At 57.6% G+C, this 19,376-nt stretch overlaps 4 protein-coding genes across 4 annotated transcripts; 3 read left to right on the top strand and 1 right to left on the bottom strand.

Annotated features, from left to right (window-relative positions):
- Positions 1-742: 742 nt before the first annotated feature.
- On the top strand, positions 743-2,521 carry PLICBS_004165 (uncharacterized protein; the record flags this gene model as incomplete). The annotated part of the gene is made up of 2 exons (XM_065600461.1): positions 743-1,406; positions 1,470-2,521. 2 exons carry the CDS (start codon positions 743-745, stop codon positions 2,519-2,521), a joined length of 1,716 nt encoding a protein of 571 aa, XP_065456533.1.
- Positions 2,522-9,089: 6,568 nt separating this feature from the next.
- On the top strand, positions 9,090-9,260 carry PLICBS_004164 (uncharacterized protein; the record flags this gene model as incomplete). Its single annotated transcript, XM_065600460.1, has 1 exon — positions 9,090-9,260. The coding sequence occupies one exon, from the start codon at positions 9,090-9,092 to the stop codon at positions 9,258-9,260; it is 171 nt and encodes a 56-aa protein (XP_065456532.1).
- Positions 9,261-9,680: 420 nt separating this feature from the next.
- On the bottom strand, positions 9,681-11,655 carry PLICBS_004163 (uncharacterized protein; the record flags this gene model as incomplete). The annotated part of the gene is made up of 4 exons (XM_065600459.1): positions 9,681-9,868; positions 9,951-10,534; positions 10,600-10,697; positions 10,762-11,655. The coding sequence occupies 4 exons, from the start codon at positions 11,653-11,655 to the stop codon at positions 9,681-9,683; spliced, it is 1,764 nt and encodes a 587-aa protein (XP_065456531.1).
- Positions 11,656-12,397: 742 nt separating this feature from the next.
- On the top strand, positions 12,398-15,539 carry PLICBS_004162 (uncharacterized protein; the record flags this gene model as incomplete). The annotated part of the gene is made up of 5 exons (XM_065600458.1): positions 12,398-13,672; positions 13,756-14,043; positions 14,110-14,559; positions 14,635-14,930; positions 14,990-15,539. The coding sequence occupies 5 exons, from the start codon at positions 12,398-12,400 to the stop codon at positions 15,537-15,539; spliced, it is 2,859 nt and encodes a 952-aa protein (XP_065456530.1).
- Positions 15,540-19,376: the final 3,837 nt, after the last annotated feature.

Here is a 19,376-nt window from a genome sequence, read left to right as displayed (position 1 = left end):
TATATGATGAGCGACGGCTGTTTGTTCGTGGAGGAGGCATAGAGAGTATACCCCGGCGGTTTTGCATGACTTGTCACATCAATGTCAAACACTGATGATGGAACTTCTCGTGGTACGTGACAAGACGCCTGCAAACGACAAGCGTTGGCAATGAATGACGTAACGATTGAATGAAAACTTGAAGGGCAGGATAATGATACAGTTCGTACCGCGTCACACAAGAGCAGCATCGAACGTGAAATCAATACCGGTGCAGGGTAAGCTGCATTTAATCACCGAGTGAAGCTGCAGTGAGTGAACGTCTGTGCTCACGGGTCCACAACAAAAGAAACTGACAGGAACGCGCGACGCTGGCGCCACCGCCCACTGAGCTCAAAGCACCGCGCGCGAGGGGGGCAAGGGGCCGGGCGGCGACACAAAACCCCCCAAGGCCACCTGGGCAGGTGCGCACACTGTAGGGGCCCAGAAAAACAGCGGCCCCAGCGCTGTCCAAGCGCTGTCTGGCTCCCCCTTTAGGGGACCCCCCGCGGCAGGCAGCGCCGCCAAACGCGCTGGATAGCCTCAACCTAACGCTCTGGCGTCGCACGGAAACCGCCAGCGATCAATCCAGACAACTCGCATCCGCACCCCCCCCAATCCGCCCATCGCCCATCGACAACTCGCCCGGGACGCGTCGCCTCCATCGCAGAAGCCATCCCGCGAGGCAGCGACAAGACCATGCGAGGCCCCTGCACCGTCGCCAATGGCCTCCGTCACCCGCTCCAACCGGCGAGCTGAAGGCCTCCCTCACCATCCCCATTCCGCCAGCGCTGTGGTCGCCGCCGCTGGCGGTGCTGTCGGCGGGCCCCTCGCGCGCCCAGCGCCGGCGGCAGGCCTGTACCCTCACGACGGGCGCCAGAAGCGCGGCCTCGACGCCGCGGATCGCGACATCGACGCCTTCAGGGCCAAGAAGACGCGCATCGCCGTCGAGATTTTGTCCAAGCCGACGCCCAACGACGCCGGCCCCAGGGCCAGGGCCCCTCCGATACCGCGACCGGCGCACCACCAGCTCCAGCACCCACAACAACATCAGCACCAGCATCTGCACCAGCAGCAGCAGCCGCAGCAGCATCACCACCAACACCACCGCCACGCCCACATACAGCCCTTGCCGCCGCAGGTGGCCGCGGCCAGACCTCCGCCGCAGGCCACGGCCGCGGACGCGGATCCGAACCTTACAAAGCACCAGGCCAAGGTGATCAATGGCATCAAGCACGAGCTTGACCGGCTGCACCCTCAGCACCCCGTCGCGCCGAGGGAACAAGGCCGCAAGCTCCGCTCCCAGGAGGCGACCCGCTTCAAGAGCGACCTGTCGGCCTATTTCCCTGACTACGACGAGGTCATCGGCAATGACCCTAAGGAGCAGCGTTCGTGCACTCTCCCAGCTTTGACCTCCCCTCTGTTGTGGCCGCTCTCTGACCTTACTGCAGACCTGCTGAACCCCGAGACACCGATTGTTGTTGTCGACTCGCGACGCGAGGCCCCCGGGCCCGTCCGAGGGTTACCGAGACCACCTCTCCAGCCGAACCAACCTGCTGTCGAGTTCCCCGTCCGCGGATACGGCGACTCGCTATACAACGACGTGTTTGACTCGCAGCGGATCGACTTTCGGTTCCTGGAGCCGCAGCAGACCAGCAGGAACCTCGAGGACCCGCTGCCCGACAGCCTGTTCGAGCCGATACACAAGCGCGCCGAGCGGCTGGAGCGGTCGATTCGCAACTCGGAAAAGGGACGCGCCCAACATGAAAAGGACCAGATCATCCGGCTGCTCGAGGGCCTCCAGGGCCACGACTGGCTGAGGGTCATGGGCGTGAGCGGCATAACGGAAACGAAGAAGAAGACTTTCGAGCCGGCGCGGGCCTACTTCATCAAGGGATGCCAGGCCATCCTGGAAAAGTTCAAAAACTGGAACTTGGAGGAGCGCCGTCGGAAACAAGAACGGGAGAAAGCTCTGGCTGAGCAGGCGGCTGAGAGCAAGAGCGACGAGCAAGACGACGAGGAGCGCAGCGCCCAGGACGACGAAGAGCAAGGGGAAGAGGAAGAGGAGGACGATGCAGAGGAGGAAGCGGACGAGGACAGGACCATGCAAGGCACGGGCGCCGACCGGGAAGAGTCGGAGGACGTGTCGACGTCACAAGACGACACCAGCGAGGCCTCGTCGCCCGCCAAGCAGCTCCGTCAAGAGGCAATGGCGAGATCGCGCATGGCCGCTGCTCTCAGACAGGCGCGGTCAGCGAGGCCGACGCCGCCCAGGCCGCCAGAGACGCCGCGCGAATTCAAATCGTTCTTCAGCAAGCGATATGAGCGCGAAAGTGCGCTCAACAAGAACCGGCGCACGGGCAGAAAAGTCATGGCATGGGGTCATCCGCTGCCCGAGCTCCCGGAGGCCGATTTCGTCCTGCCAGAGGAGTACCGAGACTCGGAGACGCTCAAAGCGCGGGCTAGGAAGAAGCGCAGGGACAAGCGCGGCAGCAAGCCGTGATGTAATATCGAGGATATAGCGTTGTGATACCATTTGCTGGGGCGTTTCCTCGCCTCTCGCGCAGGCAGGGGAAGGGAAAGGATTCACTGACTTGGGGCCTGGCGGGCACGGGGTGTTGGCATGGCGTTTTTGGGGGGAGGACGACGGGCGTGGGATGGGACTCTGTGGCAGATGCGCCAGTAGCTCCGGCGCTCCGGCCAATCGCGCGACTTTGGGTGAGCCGGGTGAGCCATGCAGGTGTGGTCGCGCGACTTGGGTGAGCCAGGCATCTCTGCAGCGCAAGAGGAGGGGCGGCTGGCAGTCACCCTGCATGGCTGCACGCCATTGGTCCTCGCGTCGCAAACGGTGCCGCGACTCCCTCGACCATCTGCGTCAAGACACGCTCACGATCCTGTCGTCGCCAACCTCATCCAGCGCGCGTCAAGCTTCCCGTTGAACGAAGCATGCCTACTCATTTGTGACCAAGTGTCGTCGCATAGAGATATCCGGACGCCGCGCATGCAAGCCGCCCGATGGCCCTGCCGCTTGCCGACTCTCCCAAGATCGATTCCGTCGAACTTCCTCCCCGTTCTCGGTATCGACAGACACGTCTCGGGTGAATGTGCCATGCGACGAAGGGCAACCGACCGACCAACGCCCGTTTTAGCAGTATGAAGGAAACGTTGTGCGTCATGGACGGATATGACGCACCGATCGGACGACTCTCCCCATAACGCCGCAGCGGATGACGGTTGGACATTGGTGTAGTGCGCGTCATGAGCTTGTCATTGGATGATGCCGGTCAGCTTGGACTGAGAGATGGCTGCCATGACCAGGGTTTGACCAGCGCTTGATCGGTGACACGAGGCGTCGCACATGATGACCTTGCGACCAACACACCACCGCCCGGCATCTGCGTGTCAGGGCGGAGACAAGTCTCAACATGGCTTGGTATAAGTCCAACGGAGGAGAAATTGCCTCTACCCACGGGACAGAGCGTTGGATGAGGCGAATTGCATTTGTCAACTCTGCCTGGCTTTTTCATTGACTACAAATCGAGGTATGTGCTAGGAAGCAACGCAGCAGCCCTCAAACTCCGTGAGAGTCTCAAATGCTCGCGCGACGCCCTCGACACCCAAATCGCCCCAGGGCTGGTATGCTCCTGCTGCCAGGCTCGATGACCTCCAGATCCCGCATCATCTGCACCATGAGAGCTATTTGTCGCTCATCTTCCTGTCTGGACGCCGCAGGTCGGTGCTTATACGTCGAGCAGCGACGATTAACTCCGCCGTATACGATATGGTGCAGGCCATCTCTTCGTGGAAGACTGCGACGGGCGAACCTCTGTTGAAGGTATGCTCTCGTAGCTTCCAAGGCGGCGTCGTCTAGGGGCTTGATGTACCCAACTTCTCCTGACGCATCATGTCCGAGTCATCGGCTGCCGTTGCGTTGCTGGTGGGCGTGAACACGGCGGACACCTTGTCGTTCTGCGCTGCTGCAACGGCGGTATCGTCGACCGATCCCCCCTGGAAATTGCTGCTATCAAATCGCGGCTCACAGTCGATCTTCATGTCGTCTGCTGCCGGGCTTTGACCGTCGAGCCGATTGGCGGTAACACATGTTGCCGGGGATGTGTTCATGTTCGAGGCTTCGGCTGTGATCAGGCTCACCGGTGATGACCGTGCTTCGCATGGCGCTGAAGGAAAGAAAAGGCACAAGGAGCTACGAAGAAGCGGGGGAACAGAGCTGGATATATATTGCTGGGTGATGCCTTGATTTGTTGGAAGAGCCTCGGAACATCAGCTGACCCTGGCGGCATCAACGAGCGGTGCTATGTGTGCAGCTTTGGAGCCCCCGAGGCCGTCATTGGGCAAGAGCGTCCGCAACAAGGAAGAAGGCTGCCAGGGCAAGGCTCAGCATTGGCACTTTCGAGCGCCAGGCCATGCACGAGATATGTTGCAGGTGCAGGCTAGTCGAGAGACTATCGGTTCGACCACGGGAGGGAGCACGGCATCTTCACAAAGATGCCTGGACCGCGGCTCTTCCCTCGTGTGTCTGGTTGGAGACTCCGCCAGCATCATCCAGCATCTCAACACCACAAAAACGGCGCCAATTGACATTGACACGAGCGGTCAGCTTTCGTCGGGAGAACAACAGCATGACAATTCTCTTCCGTACTACGGGACTTTTGGCCATCGACACGGAAGTACGATACGCAGCAACGATGCACCATCCAGTGCTGTGTCTGGCCAAACACCACGCCATTTGCGCCGCATGGCCGAGAAGCACACAGATGCTATGCAACCACCGTGCAAGAACTGCAGAGTGGAACCCCACAGCATGACTCTGTACCCTTCTCCATCACCAGCTTCTACGAAATATGATGCAGATGACGCACACAAGGTTGCACAGTTTGAGGAGTGGGCATTGGAGGATGTCCCCCTCAAACGCATTATGGCCACCGGCGTGGCAAAGTTAAGCTACAGTCTGACTTAATCTACGCGCCAAACACTACAGGCCCAGCCCAGTAAATCCGGAGAGGATCCTGCAACGCATTGTTCATTCCACATCAAAGGGCAGACTAGTGGTGTGCAAAGCAATTCACATCAGACGAAGACGACTTGATCATAAGCTAAAAGAAGAGCTTCAGCTTCCTGGGACGAAAATTTATCGATGGCATACGGAACACGGTCCAAGGAGATCCTAAGGGTCGCGTTAGGTGCGGTACTCCACGCATTTAAATTGCCGGAAGGGCGTTGAACGCTGGGGAGGGAACTGTTCGCACAACCGATGCTTCAGTCGTAACTGTTTTGGTCGCGTGAAGTGCCGCGCAGAGCGATAGGGGGTTGCCGTCGCCGTCTGTGGTTGCCGGAGCTACGTATTGAGGACCGCCAAGTCTGTGAAGCGACGACTTTGGAGGCTCAACCAAGTACCAATAGTGTCCGGGAGGCGTGCAACCCAATCTTCAACCCGGCGCAAAACATCCAAAGTCCTTGTACATCCATCTCTGGCACCGTGTTCCCATGTCACAGTGTCGGGATCTTCCTTTTTTTCTCTTTCGCTGGCGACCGAGTCAACTCCTCAGCCGAGTACTTCGTCCGTACCGGCGGTCGGCGCTGCTGGCTTTCGGCGGAGCAAGTGGCCCGGTGCCCGGTGAGCCGGTGGTCTGCCCCATATTTATCGTTCCTAAACGTTGTCACTGCCCCGCCCCTTCTGAGCGGCGCAGTGCCCCGTTTCCCAATCATTTGCCCGGAGCAGCTTCCGTCTGGATCGATCTGTCAACGTCAACCCCAGTGGATTGAAGGGGTTTGTTGCCGATCTCATCTGGAGCTGGTTCTTCCCCCGCGCGGGTTTCCCCTTCAACGTATCGGACAAGCGATTACGCACATCCGCTCATAAACGGGTTGTCCTGTGTCGCCCAGTTCCAGTCTGAATGGCTCGGTACCGCTCCGCTGACCCATACGGCTCTTACAGATCTCGAGCATAGCTACGTCACTGGCTGACCTGCCCGGGCTCTTTCCCCGCCTGCATATAGCTTTGTTCGACTGAGATCTATAAAGGAGCCTCCCAGCTCACTAAACCCACGCGTATATCCCGACGCCACGGACTTGTTAAATTTCCCACAGTTCAGCTTCGCTTAGACAAGCACACGACCCGGCATGGACTCGACACTTGTGGTATCCAGGTACCCTTTTGAGCTACGAACTTTCAACAGCAAGAAGTCGCTCGCATTGAACAAGCTCGCTGACCAATGGGGCGGCACGTATTCGCTGAACGATGGCTTGATGGCGAAAGAGCAAGAAAGCTTTCCACCGTCTGCAGGCATATCTGGACAAAATGACTTTTCTTTGAGGTATATAGATGGAACCATGGCCGACCTTGATGCTGGGAGATTTGGTACGAACACGAGCACGAACGGGAGTATGAGCGTCATGCAGATATCCGACCCGTTCTACGCCCAAGCGCCCACTGCCCCCCCCCACAAACTCCTCGTCTGGCAGCATCGACAGCAGCTTGCCAGAAGAGTTGGCTCTCGACAAGAGTCAAGCCTCCGACCCTCCATCCCCAAGGACCAAACCGACCTCGGCCAAGAAGCGCGGTCGCCCACGCAAGACTCAAGCAGCTGCCAGCATCGCGAATGTCGATGGCGCCATCAACACGAGGACCAGTCGCCTCACCAATGCGAGAAGCGTAGCTGATGCTTCGGGCGGAGAGGACCCGAAGACGGTACGCGTCCGCGAAAAGAACCGTATTGCCGCCGATAAGTGCCGTTCGCGGAGACGGCAAGAGGAGGACAAGCTTAAGTCTTGTCACGAGGATCTCGAACAGGAGCATCGGAGGCTATCCGCGGCGCTATCGGAGCTAATGGCGGAGACGTTTGTTCTCAAGAACTTGTTGATGGAACATGGCAGTTGTGATTGCCGACTGATACAGGATTACCTGAAGGATTCGGCGTCGGAGTGGGTGGCCAAAAAACTAAAGTCATCAACCTCACCTGCCGGAGCACTTGGGGCAGGTCCAGCTTAACATTCATTCGAATTGCATGTGGCAAGGGGTGTGGAGATAACCTTGGGGGGCTCGCGTTGACAGAGTCCTGATCATATGTGTAGTGTCCCCTCTCATGGGTGCGCGCAAGGCTGTATCCTCCCCGTCGGCCGTGGTGCGCTCGGCAGCTGCCGCGTTCGTGGCTGTGGTGCTTATGCTCGGACCGAGGCATCATGGCAGAGTTTGCAATATTTTCCGCCTCGTGGACTCGGCCTTGCTCGAGAGCGTGGACAAACCTATCGGCCCTGTACTGCGATATCGATGGCGAGCGGTTGCGGTCATGGTCGAGGTCATATAGGGATCATCATATTAGTATTCGTGACGGCGAGGTATGGCAGCCGTGAAACGGGGCCGGGTACTTCGAGCTCGGAATTACCCACTGCAAGCACGTATTGGATTGGGCCGTCTGCGCCGTCGAGCTCCCCATACAACCACTGCAACAGCTCCAGGAGCTGCGTGGCCTCTGTGCAGGTATGTTTTGGTCTGATCAACACAACGTACTCCAAAGAGTTGAAGAGTTTACGATGAGAGAGCAGCCCTGCAGCCATTTCTCAGCCAAACACCATCCCGAGGTGCCTCCCCCTTCAAGCTGTGGCGACATGTCACCGTTGGGACGTTTGGCGGCGCTGTACCCTTGCACCACTGTGCCGCAGGCGCGAATGGAACAACCGGGGCTAGCACTACGACTATCAGAAAGCCCCTAGCGACGGCGAGATATACTGCAAGATTAGGGAGTACCAAGGAATCGGCGGCGAAGAGAACTTGTTCTTTGAAAGGCTGTGGCTTGGGCGATTGGCGGTGTCGGAGAATCGTCGGAAAAACTTTGATCAGTTGTGCCGTCACCGTAAGTACGCCGCGGCTTTCGATGACCTACTGGCTATCCCCGCGCTGTTGGGAGGTATGCGCCTCAGCGTCGTCCACCAAATGATACCCATGAAATGTGACGAGGTAATCCATAGTATCTCACCCATCGAGCTGAAGCCAATAGTGTGCAGCCAAACATTTTCTACCTAAGGCACATACGTAAATGGTGGACTGAACTTTGCAGCGGCGACCACAAGAGCATGCGCCAAATTGACCGAAATGGCTCTTGTACTGCGGGATGACCCTCTGCCCCAGGCTGAGGAATCCCAGGATCAAGAAGGGTTGGAGAGCGAGAGTCCGCCAGGGTCTCTGGCAATAGCCGTGGCGCCAAGACGGCCGAACAGGATAATCCGGCTTTCGTTCGGGAGGCTCCTTGAAGATGCGCCACCCACACCGGCTACGGAAGCGGCAAGCGCAGGACATACAGCTATTTTGCCGAGGGCCATTCGTATTGAGTTCAAATTGCTCGAACAAAACGGCAATTTGAAGGTTGTTGATACTCCTGATGTTGATCCTGCTGATCCATCACCGGTGCGTCGGGTCGCCGGAAAGTACGTCAGGAAGAGATTCTGCCTGTATGATACGCATGGAAATAATCTGGCGCCCAAGAACTGCTTCGAGAAGGTAACGACGAGTGGGACTAATACTATTGTCTTGCGTGACGTGTCCCAAGCTGGCACTGCGGTCAGGAAAGTGAGGCTTGTGGACGTTGAGGAGGACCAAACGAGAAGGAGGACTAGAAGGAGGGGTTAGCAGCGTTGGAGTGTGTGGGCGTGCAATCATGCTGGCTTGTCTGAAATTGCATGCTTTCTCTGGTGCATCTGCCGCTCCGCCCGGGCCTCGAGATATGCATGCAAACGTGCCTCCGATCTTCACGTGCCGGAGTTGGTCAACTCAGGCTTCACATGGCTCGAGACAATAACGGCTTGAAGGCATTTGCCTCTTCACCTGCGCGGTGGCCCTTGGTAGTGCGATATAGATGACCTTACGACGTGCCATGTGCAAGAGAAGTGGCGCAAACGGATGGGTTCTCCAGCGGGTAAGCCTCGGCTCGTGAAGGCCCGGGTGTGTCACCCCAGGCTGTCGCTCTCACAGTTCACGCTGCCCGTGTTTGAGGGTGGCGTACGCCACTTCGAGTGGGCCGCCACAACTTTAGCACCAGCGCAGCTATTTCTGCCACATGGACAGTTCGATCGAGGTGTACGGGTCGTTCGAGGTGTACGGGTCGTTCGAGGTGTACGGGTCGTTCGAGGTGTACGGGTCGTTCGAGGTGTACGGGTCGTTCGAGGTGTACGGGTCGTTCGAGGTGTACCGTTCCGAGGTGGGCGAGAGGTGGACTGGGGAGGGTTAGGAATGCTTGAAAAGAGAGAGGAGAGGAAGAGGGAGTGGAGAGGTAGGAAGAGCAGGGGCACCCAAGCAACAACACGTGGAAAGTCTCGAATGGACGAGATGATTGGGTCGGTCACAAGTTGACCCAATCACCGCCCTGAGATGGTCCAATCGAGTTACTCTGGTCAGTCTCGTCGGTTCCCCTCCCGCATCCCTCGAATCAGCCACACAATCGAAGTTCCATGGCTTTGCCCACCAACTACTCTCACAAACGCGAAGTGGCACTTAATACTGCACTCGGCGAGAAAACCTCGGCACCGCGCCGTACTTCACAACTCGTTCGTCCTCGCCAGTCTCCTGAGCCTCCGCCATTGCCCTCTGAATAGCTGCCTGGGAACAAGCATGAACCCCCCCCTTCTTTATAGGTCAAATAGCCTCCCACTCACGCTCTCCTCGCGCCTGCTGCCGATGCCATAGCCACTCGAGTCTTATCTGCTGCGAGGCTCTCACGTTTCTCCTTGAACATCAGCGATTGGAACGATAGCGCCAACTCCATCTCTAGGTACGCGTCTGTCCACCCACCACGGGCGGCCTTCCAGAGGAACGTGAGAGCGAGCTCAGCACGATACCCTAGCGTCGAATGGTACGTCAGCACCGGTGCGAGCTCATTGTTGTGGTGCAAAGGGCACGGGTGTATGGTCTAACAACTTACCGTCGTCGTTCAAGGCAAGATCATCGACAACCACACCGCTCAGCAGCGTCAGCGCGGCTTCATCGAGCGCCTCCCACCAGACGCCGGCGCCGAGCAGAAATGCACTCTGGGGATTTTTATCTGCGCTTGAGAGAAGGGCCTCGACCTCGGGGGCGCTCATCTTGCGGATTTCGTGCCCACTAGTGCTCCTCCCACCGGCTTCTTTCCTGTGTTGACTTACGAGCTTCTCGGCCTGTGTCGTGGCGTCCGCGAGGGCTTCCGAGTCGGCCACCGAAAATTCATCATCACTGGGCCCGGCTCCTGAGGCGTGGGACAGACCGTCTCGCTCACACAACAGGTGCAGCCAAGCGTCCATGAGCCACCCCGCCACGGTCCTGGCCTCTGGGCGCAAGAGGGGGTTGCGGTTCCAGCACCGTGTCAGTTGGGCGGCAAGGCTAGCTGGGACATCCGAGAACTCGCCTGGATCGTTGTCCTCCCTGATCGTTCGGATCCTGTTCACGTTCTTGATGTCTGTCGAGTCGACCTTCGCCTTTATCTCATAAGGGTGGCCCTTACAGATGATCTGCCACACCACGATTCCGAGGCTGTCGCAGCCAGACATTAGTGAAAGGGCTCACATCGCTACGAGAGCCTGTGGGCTTGATCTGACCTCCAAATATCAGAATAGTGTGTGCGCTGGCTCTTGGGTCTGTACTCGGGGGCCTCGTATCGGCAGTCGTGCCGCTGCCCGCTCGTCCGCTCATAGAGCTGGGCGGGGTGCGGTGCCCGTCAGTCAAAAGGCTTATCGTCAGGGCCATGAAGTTATTCTCACATTGCGAATGTGCTCGAGATCGGTAAGGATGGGGGTTAGGTGCTCCCCGTTATCCTCGTCTACCTGGAGGACGATGGACGTGTCCTGGATAACCTTGACGACCATGTTAGATTGGTGGTACCACGCCACCGTCTGGGCAACCTTGAGGGCCATCTCAATCCTGGACTCCAGCTCGACCGGCAGTTTGTTCTCGTTGCAGACTTTATTGAGCGAGTCGAACTTGGAGCAGTTTTGCATAACGACGTAAAACTGCCCGTCAATCTCGGCCAAGCCCTTGAGCTGCTGCACGTAGGCCCGCCTCTGGAGCCGCGGGAATATCTCGAGCGATTCGGTGCTGAATTTGTTGTCCTGAAGCCGGTAGCAGACGACATCGCCGTGCCCCTCGAGATTGCCGTACCCCGCAGATCGGTTCTCGTCCAGGAAAGTTATGGACTTCTGGTCCTCAATGTAGATTGTTGCGTGAGGACGCAGCTTTCCATTCCTGTCGGGCAGTAGCACCGCCTGGCGGAGCTTCGGCATGGCACGCAGCCCAACCAGGTACCAATTCCTGACATGTTGCGCCTCGGCGAGGATGTCGACGAACCTCTTGTTCCATAGCACCTCAAGCGCCTCGCTTACCAAGCTTCCACGGTCCATGTTGTCGATGTAGCTTTTTATTTTCTCAATGCAGGTGTCGGCATCAGTGAGAGCCGCAAACGCATCGACTGCATCGGGCGGTGATCGAGCAACAAGGGTCTTGAGCTCATCCAGCTCTTTTTGGAGCCTACGGCGGCGTGCTGCCGGCCTGTTCTGGTAGGCTTCGCTGATCTTCTTGCTGAGGTGTGTTGCGAGGACGCCTGCCTCGATGGCAAGGGCCGTGATGGCGAGGCGGTGGTCAACCTCAGACTGCTCCATTTGGGTCTTGCTCGGAAACTCTTGACACGAAAGAAAGGCGAAAAGCAAAAGGGAGAATTTGCAGATGTGCGGACGAGCAGCTACTATTTCATAATTCCCTCCAGCTACTGTTCAGTTTGCGGCTCGAAGTTGTGTGGTATGACAATTTCGCAGGCCAGGGTTGGGCGAGACAGGTAGCCTGTCTTTTGTTATAGACCGGCCCTGCAGCGACATGACGGTTCGCTCGAGGGTCGTGGTGGTTGCATTGGGCACCCAGCAGCATTACTACTGTATGTACTGGTTGTGTGCCCTTTTTCTCTGGCTCTGATAAGGAGGGCCTGGAAGGAAGGTAAAGCAAAGAACGCCTAAGGTAGAGACTAGCCCAATACGACGTATGGCCCCCAACAGATACGCCCTGCTGCGCCTGCGGGAGGTCCAAAGAAGTGATTTACTGGCCATCCAAGATTCGTCACGAGGCACACCAGTCAGGCGGCTGATGCATGATTGCCCGGGCCATGTATCAGCCGCCCGCCAGCCACCAGCCCAGTGAATATGGGAGGGCGTGCAGCGCCAGGATGTAGCTTGTGACACGTTCCCCATGCTCGGAGAAGGAGCAGAAATATTTTGACCATGGGGCAGTGATCTCGCCCTTGTTGCGTGTTAGCCTTGTCGTTCACGTCGACACGGCCAGAGCCGCCTGACCCCCAGATATCATCGCCGGCAAGGACTGGAAACACGCCCTAGAATGTTAGCAGCTGTCACGATGCCTTTCGAACCGTCGTCGGTAATGCGGATCACTCTTACAGCGTCTCTCGACAACTGGGAAAAGAAGCTTTTGGAGAGCTTCGACAGCTCCTTCCCCGGTGACACCGACCGCAAGGTCCTCCTTGCCGGCGAACCACAGTCCACGTTCGAAAGCTGGTTCTGGGTTCGCAAGTTGCATGACGATATTGCGAGCGTCATAGACAGCCGCAACACCACTGGCCGCCACCCCAGCTCGAAGAAGGTCTGGGAGCTAGTGCACCAGCGGCTGTCCCGCCACGGCGACGGTACCGTTGGAGAGCAGTACTCGTGCGTTTCTCGTCTATCCCGGCTCGTCCAAGACAATCCGGGCCTCAAGAACTGGGTCGCGTCCGCAGGGGAAGAAAGAAATCTCACCGCTGAGAGCGTGTCTATCCGACCCGGAGACGACGACGCGCGGTACTGGGCGATCGCCGTCCGCGCCCTGTATTGCCTCCCGACCAGCTGGCGCGGCCTCGCCCCGGGCGAGCCTCTTGACAGACGATTCGGCATCTACAACATTTTCAGCAACCATGACACGTCCGGCTTCGACGGCCCTAGCGTCAGAGCTGTGCGTGCTCAACTCGACCCCGAAATGACCCAGGCTTTGGAGACATTTTCGGGACTACCAACCACTGACCACGAGGACGAGGAGTCGCGGTTCGTGGCGGGACATGGCGACGGCGGTAGTACCACGCCGGCGCTTTCCTCGACAAAGGGGCCCGAGGCGGGACAGCAAGCTGGCAGCAACGAAGCACCGGGTCTCTCGTCACCTCTTGAGACGAGAGGACCCCACGTCGGGGCCCATTACAACGAGCCGATGACTCTGTCTCACAGCCACGCCGATCATAGGGCGATAGTTGAAAGTCTGAAGTCAAAGTTGAAATTGGACGCCGAAGCGCCCACCCCCGAAAGAGCTCTCCAGAGGGTCCTCGACAGACTCTTTGAGCCAGAGGTACAGCTATTCCTAGCACCGGACAAACTAGACGAACAGGTCAGGGAATACAAAGAGGGCGGTGCGGCAGAACAGGGCAGGGAGGTTGAAGATGAGCAATCGAAGGCCAGCGAATCTGGAGTAGGCGAGGAAAAGGTTGTAGCGAAGAGCGACCTCAGTGTTTCCGAATGTGACTCGACACACCCTTCCCGCTGCGAGTTCGAAATCTGGAACCTCTCTAGGATGGCCGCCTCGGTGCGGAGGTGCCAGCTGCGCGAAGCCACACCCGCCGGAAACCCCAAGGCAGACACGTCTCCTCTTCAGGTAGGCCCTCCTTCAACCCATCACCCAGTAGAAATTCCGTCATCGGACCGGACTAAAACTCAACTAACTCGCGTAATTATCAGCTATACGCGATCGACGACCCGCGGAAGTGGCTCGAGTACATACCACCTGGGGAGTTGACGATACGCCAGGACGGTAGGATGTCTCCGGGCTGCGAGCTCCTATGGCAGCCACCAGCCCGTCTGCTTCTCGATCACCACCTCTTCACCGAAGAGGAGGTCCTTAGGCATTGTGTCGAGACGGGCTTCGTCTTTCCGGAGTACGAGTGCAAGGGCTCCATTGTCTTCGTGGCGAGCACATTCTCCCAGTCGCCGATCAGTCAACAGACAGTGCACCTGCAGTATCTCTGGGTATGTATAATCTTCAATCTGCTCCATTTCCCGCCTAAGCCCGCACTAAAAACAATGTCCGTGCAGAACGACTGCGCAGTGACGACCGACGACGACGGACGCTGGTTCCTCCTTGAGACAAAGCCGGGCAGAGAGTTTCGTAAGGTCGTGTTCAGGTTCGGCTTGAGCGCTGCCCGGGCAGCCTTCCGACGGAAAGTCGATGCGGCTTGCTTCAACTGGGCCCAGAACCTGGGCAGCGTCCTCCAGAACACGTACACCGACTTGACACGATTGAGCCTCTATCTCGACCTCGCCGATACTGTCAGGTTCGAGCAGCTTTTGCCGTGGGACGAGACGCCGTGGGACGAGATCCAGCCGCTAGGCGGCCACAACTACGATGTATACCGCGCCAAGTGGAGGTGTCCCCCAAGGCTCGGCATGCCATCGGACAGGACGTCTGATGTCATTTTGAAGAGGATATGGCCGCCGGGGGCACAGCAGCTGCAGTCGAGGACTGAGGCTCAGCAACTCCGAGAGGTGGGTGGCCAACAGAAGCCGAGATACTTGAAGAGCGCCGCGTACTAACGGACGGCCGGACGGTGACGATGACAGTTAGAGCTAACACTCCTCGCCTCGTCTCGACGCGCTTCTGGTCTGAGCGTCCTCCACGGACTCACGAGGGTGCCGTCGGACGAAGTCCCTTCCAGCATCGCCGCCCGGACTGGGGGAGGCGATGGAGGGAGACGGGATCACGTCTTCATCGTGTTCGAGTACGCCCGGAAGGGCCTTGCCGAGTATCTGGAAGAAGTCTTGAAGGGGACCGAAGAGGACTGGAATGCCATCGTCGACCGCTTCCAAGACCTCGCTCACAGCATCAGGACTATCCACGACTGTGATATCGTTCACCGGTAGGATCCCCACCCCCAGCTCACTTTTCGTTTTCCCGCCTGGCACGCCGAGGAAGTAGTCCAACGGGCATGATTCGGCTAACGATCAACGCCTCGGCCGGAAACGGCATTAGCGACATACATCTTGGTAACATCATGATCAGGGAGGAGACTTATTATGCTAGCCCGACGGTGCTGTCGGGAGACCAGCTGGTCATTATTGACTTTGGCGAGAGTCGGACGCTCGAAACCATGGGTGAGAGCTGCCAGTCGTACGGCGCGAAGGACTACCGGGCTCCTGAGCTCAGCTTGGGATCGCACGAGAGCAAGGCGTCTGACATGTATGCCATCGGCTGCGCCATGTCTGAGGTGCTGAAGATCAGGTGCAAGTTGAAGCTGAAGGTCGGGGACGAATTAAAGGCTGTTGGCGACATGCCCGTACCGATGCCGCTTCTCGATGCCATCGGCTTCTGCCTGCAGGAAGGACCAGAGGACAGGCCCACAGCCGGGCAGTTGGAGGACATGCTACGGAAGGTCAGCTTCACAGAAAGCGAGGAATCTGGCTTGCTAACAGTGGACTTGACGATGGGATCGGGCCGACTTAGCGAAATGAGCTGGTTTACCGGTTAAGACGGTGCCATGGCCGAAGGTGAGGCGGTGAGCTGGCTAGGCTTCATTCCTATTTAGAGTAAAGGCAGTGCTGCAACTGCCCAGAATATCGATCTGGCGGACTTTGCAGGATGTCTGCTCTTCTGTCACGGCTCGGACTCGCCTTTGTCTCCTGGGCCGGGTTCATTCGCGAGTCACGAGGGTGAAAATAGTCATTGACCTTTATCTATTCTTCATGTCAAACCCGAGGCTATGGAAGTCGCCCGACTGGCATGTCAGTATATGCTTCACTCATTCATTCACTGTTCTAAGTGCACATACGGCTGCTTCTCTGTCCTTCGGTCATTTTCTTGCTTGGCAGAAGACCAGGACATTGCGACAGACCAGAGAGCAATAACGAAGATAAGAGGACTAAGGTCGGCTATTGGAGAGGGATTACATACATCTTGACATCCGGATGATTGGGGCTGCGGCGACTACGAGGCGTGACTCCGGCGACGGCAAGGCAGCTATTCGCATCGACGGTAGCCCCTGCGGTAGACTACGCCTCCAATGTCTGGATGCATGCGTGCAAGAACAAAAGCGCCAGCGCAATTAATCGTGTCCAGAGAGTTGGAGCGCAAGCTATCGTGGGCACGTATCTCACTGTCGCAACGGTCGTGGCCGAAGCTGAGGCACACATCGCCAGTGCGCAGGAGCGATTTTGGAACCACATCCACACCCTGCCCACAACCAACCCGCTTCGCAGCGCGACATCCCGTATTCGGAAGTTTAGGCGTTACCATCGTTCACCATTCTACCAGGTTGCGACGGTGCTCAAGGAGATCCCTATGGAGGAACTGGAGACGATCAATCCCTTCACGCTGGCACCGTGGGTCGAGCGAGCTCGAACGATAATCGCCGATGAAACTGGGTCAGAAACGCCTGGAGCTGGCAGTGACGGAGTGATACGCATCGCATCGAGTTGTTCAGCAAGAAACGATGTTGTCGGGATCGGCGGCATCGTTGAGATACCAGCACCGACGCACGGGCCCGCCAGGGTCGAGCGATTCTCGTCAACTATCGGCATGCGGAAGGAACAGAATCCGTTCTCGGGAGAGCTGGCAGCCATTGCCTGTGCGTTGCAGCGCCTACCTGCGCTCGACCACCAGCACATCGTGTGCATGTCGACCAACAAAGCTGCCGTTCTCTCCCTCGGTAACCCCCGTCAGCAGTCGGGGCAGGAGCATCTTAGGCACATTTACAACTGCATTGAGTCTCTGAAGGACGATAGAAAGACTGTGACATTTGCCTGGATGCCTGCCAGCGCAGAGCATGAGCTCTTAAAGGCCGCGAAGGAAGAGGCGCGAAAAGCAACCGCGAAAGGAGCCACCCCATCCGGTACAGCACCGCGAATGCGATCCACAACGTTGACTAGGGCTCGTGCAATCCAGCACATAGACAAAAGCATTCCAGATCACCTGGGCAAGCGCATCATAATGGTCGATACTGCATTTCCGGGAAAGCACACTAGACGTCTATACGATGACTTGTCGAGAGATGAAGCTAGCGTGCTGGCGCAGCTTAGGGCGGGCATTGGTGGACTAAATGGGTACCTGTATAACCTCAGATTGGCGGCATCGCCGCAATGCGCGTGTGAGCAAGCGCCCGAGACGGCGGCGCATTTTCTATTCCAGTGCAGACAATGGGCAACGCACCGACACGAGATGATGCAAAGCACCGGGACCCGGCGAGGAGATCTTTCGTTTCATTTGGGAGGGAAGTCACCCTCGGACGACGCGACGTGGTCACCTAACATGGAGGCTGTTCGTGCAACAATACGCTTTGCGATAGCGACAGGACGGCTCACCAGTACTCGACATTGAAAACGAATTGAAACCACCCCCCCCCCACCCCCCCAATTTTGTTCTCTTCTTGGTAACTAGCTCTCGCGCTTTGGGCTCGGCCACAGGTCGCAGGCATCGCTTCAGCCGCCGAAGATAGGACCACGAACACTTGAAGAACAGCCTTCAAGATCGCCTGCCCGGACATTAACCGTCCGAACCCTAGGAGAGTGATGGAAACTTCGTCGAACCTACACTGTTGGGACGTGTACTTTATGGGCTTTCAGGATACCATGCCAAAGATTGAGAAAGGTGCATGTCCATAAGCAGATAGTTGCCTTATTGGCCCGCGGCCACCAGGCGTAATAAACATACAACTAACTAAAAGATCTAGCATCGGATGCGACGCCGCTTAGCACAGAACGTGACGAAGATCCCACCAGGCAATATCAGTCCTAGACCGAACAGCCTCTCCGCGATGACCTTCGGGTTCGGCTGTCGGCTTCATGCCGCTTCGTGGCAGCGCCGACTCATGTGGCGCAGCAAAAGGCCCGCGCGAGAGAAAACGCTCTGTGAAGCATGGGTCTGGTGCAAACGCGAAGACAGGCCAGGAATACTGTACAGGTCATTGGCTGCACTAATAACGCCGACTCTTGCATGTCAGCCCAACGCTCAGCCCAGCTCTCAGCCCAGCGCTCGGTCAAATTGTGCTGGATGCTTCTGGGCCAACCAAAAGGACGGTACCATGAACACGGCTACTTCGTGCGACTTGGCGCCCTCTCACTTGCTGTTTCACCATTGCGCCCACCAGAAACGAGGCATGGTCCGTCACGAATTCGCCGCGGCGGACGGATGGTCCATGTTGCTGCTCGAATCGGGTCGACGAGCCATAAGAATCCATGTTGGCCTCGCCTGTGATGTCCACTGTGGTTCCCTCTGTCAAAACTCGTGGTCTGAGTGGGCAGAAAATGGCATGCAAGACGCAAGCCACCCACATCCAAGAACGGGGCTAAGTCCAACAATGGGCGTGACCGCGCCGCCACCTGATACATAGCTCTGCAGGCCCAGCTGTCGATTGCCTGATCCCAACCCTCACTTGGTTTCTCTCCTGCTCTCAAGTCTGGAATCGGAAGTCGCAGTTCCTCGCGACGACAACATTGAACGCTCGCCACGTGTGCTACGATGGACTTTCAAGCCGTCACGTAAGCATATTTGCACTCTGTGATCCCGCAACATCACCGCGTGAACTGGCACTCGATGCCGAGAACTGACCGCGCAGACCTAGCGCCGACGAGTTGTTCTCCAGTTCCCTCCATGCATTCCGCGTCACCCTCTCACCTGGTGCAAGGGAGCAGTTTCAGCAATTCCCTACCCCAGAGGCAATGCTAGGAGAGCTCAGAATGCACTACAGTGACATGACCCAAAAATCGGTTCACACATGCTGCATGAGGGTGTCCGCTTTTGCAGAGAAGCTGGGGCCTTACTTTGAAGTGGTTGGTGGCTTTGTTCAACCCAATCCCCAGTATATCGGTTGGTTTTCGCCACCTTCGGCATGATATTAGATGGGGCTCCTGACACGAACGTGGTCCTAGTTGTCGTGGGTGCGCAGCCCCGGTGCGAAAACAACGGCCTCAATGTGCAGCGGCGGTGGGTAGCTGAAGATGCGGGCGCTTACAGGCTTTCATGGGACCTCTCTCGGCAGCGTTTTGAGGTGGCTGCTGGCCAAGGTAGTGGCAATACTGTCGAGTACGCATGGATGAAGGCTGTTTGTGACACATGGATTGAGTGGCTTGTTCAGCAACGACCTTGGAGATCCGTCCTGTCCATGCAATCAGGCAGGGGCCCGGTGCTGGCCGAGATGCACGACCTCACTAACAAATGGCCGACTCGCTTTGAACCGCCCTACGGCTGTCGGTCAGCCGAACCACGATAGCAATAATGGTGTGATGGAGCGTTAAAGTGGCTCCCAAACCTACTTTCGCGACCTCAGGGCGGCTGCTAAGCAGGGCTTCCGTTCCAGAGACCAAAGCAATCT

Source organism: Purpureocillium lilacinum (genome assembly GCF_023168085.1).
Source record: "Purpureocillium lilacinum CBS 284.36 DNA, scaffold_3, whole genome shotgun sequence".
Taxonomy (NCBI): domain Eukaryota; kingdom Fungi; phylum Ascomycota; class Sordariomycetes; order Hypocreales; family Ophiocordycipitaceae; genus Purpureocillium; species Purpureocillium lilacinum.
The sequence above is the reverse complement of the archived record's forward strand: the minus strand, read 5'-3'. Positions and strand labels throughout refer to the sequence as shown.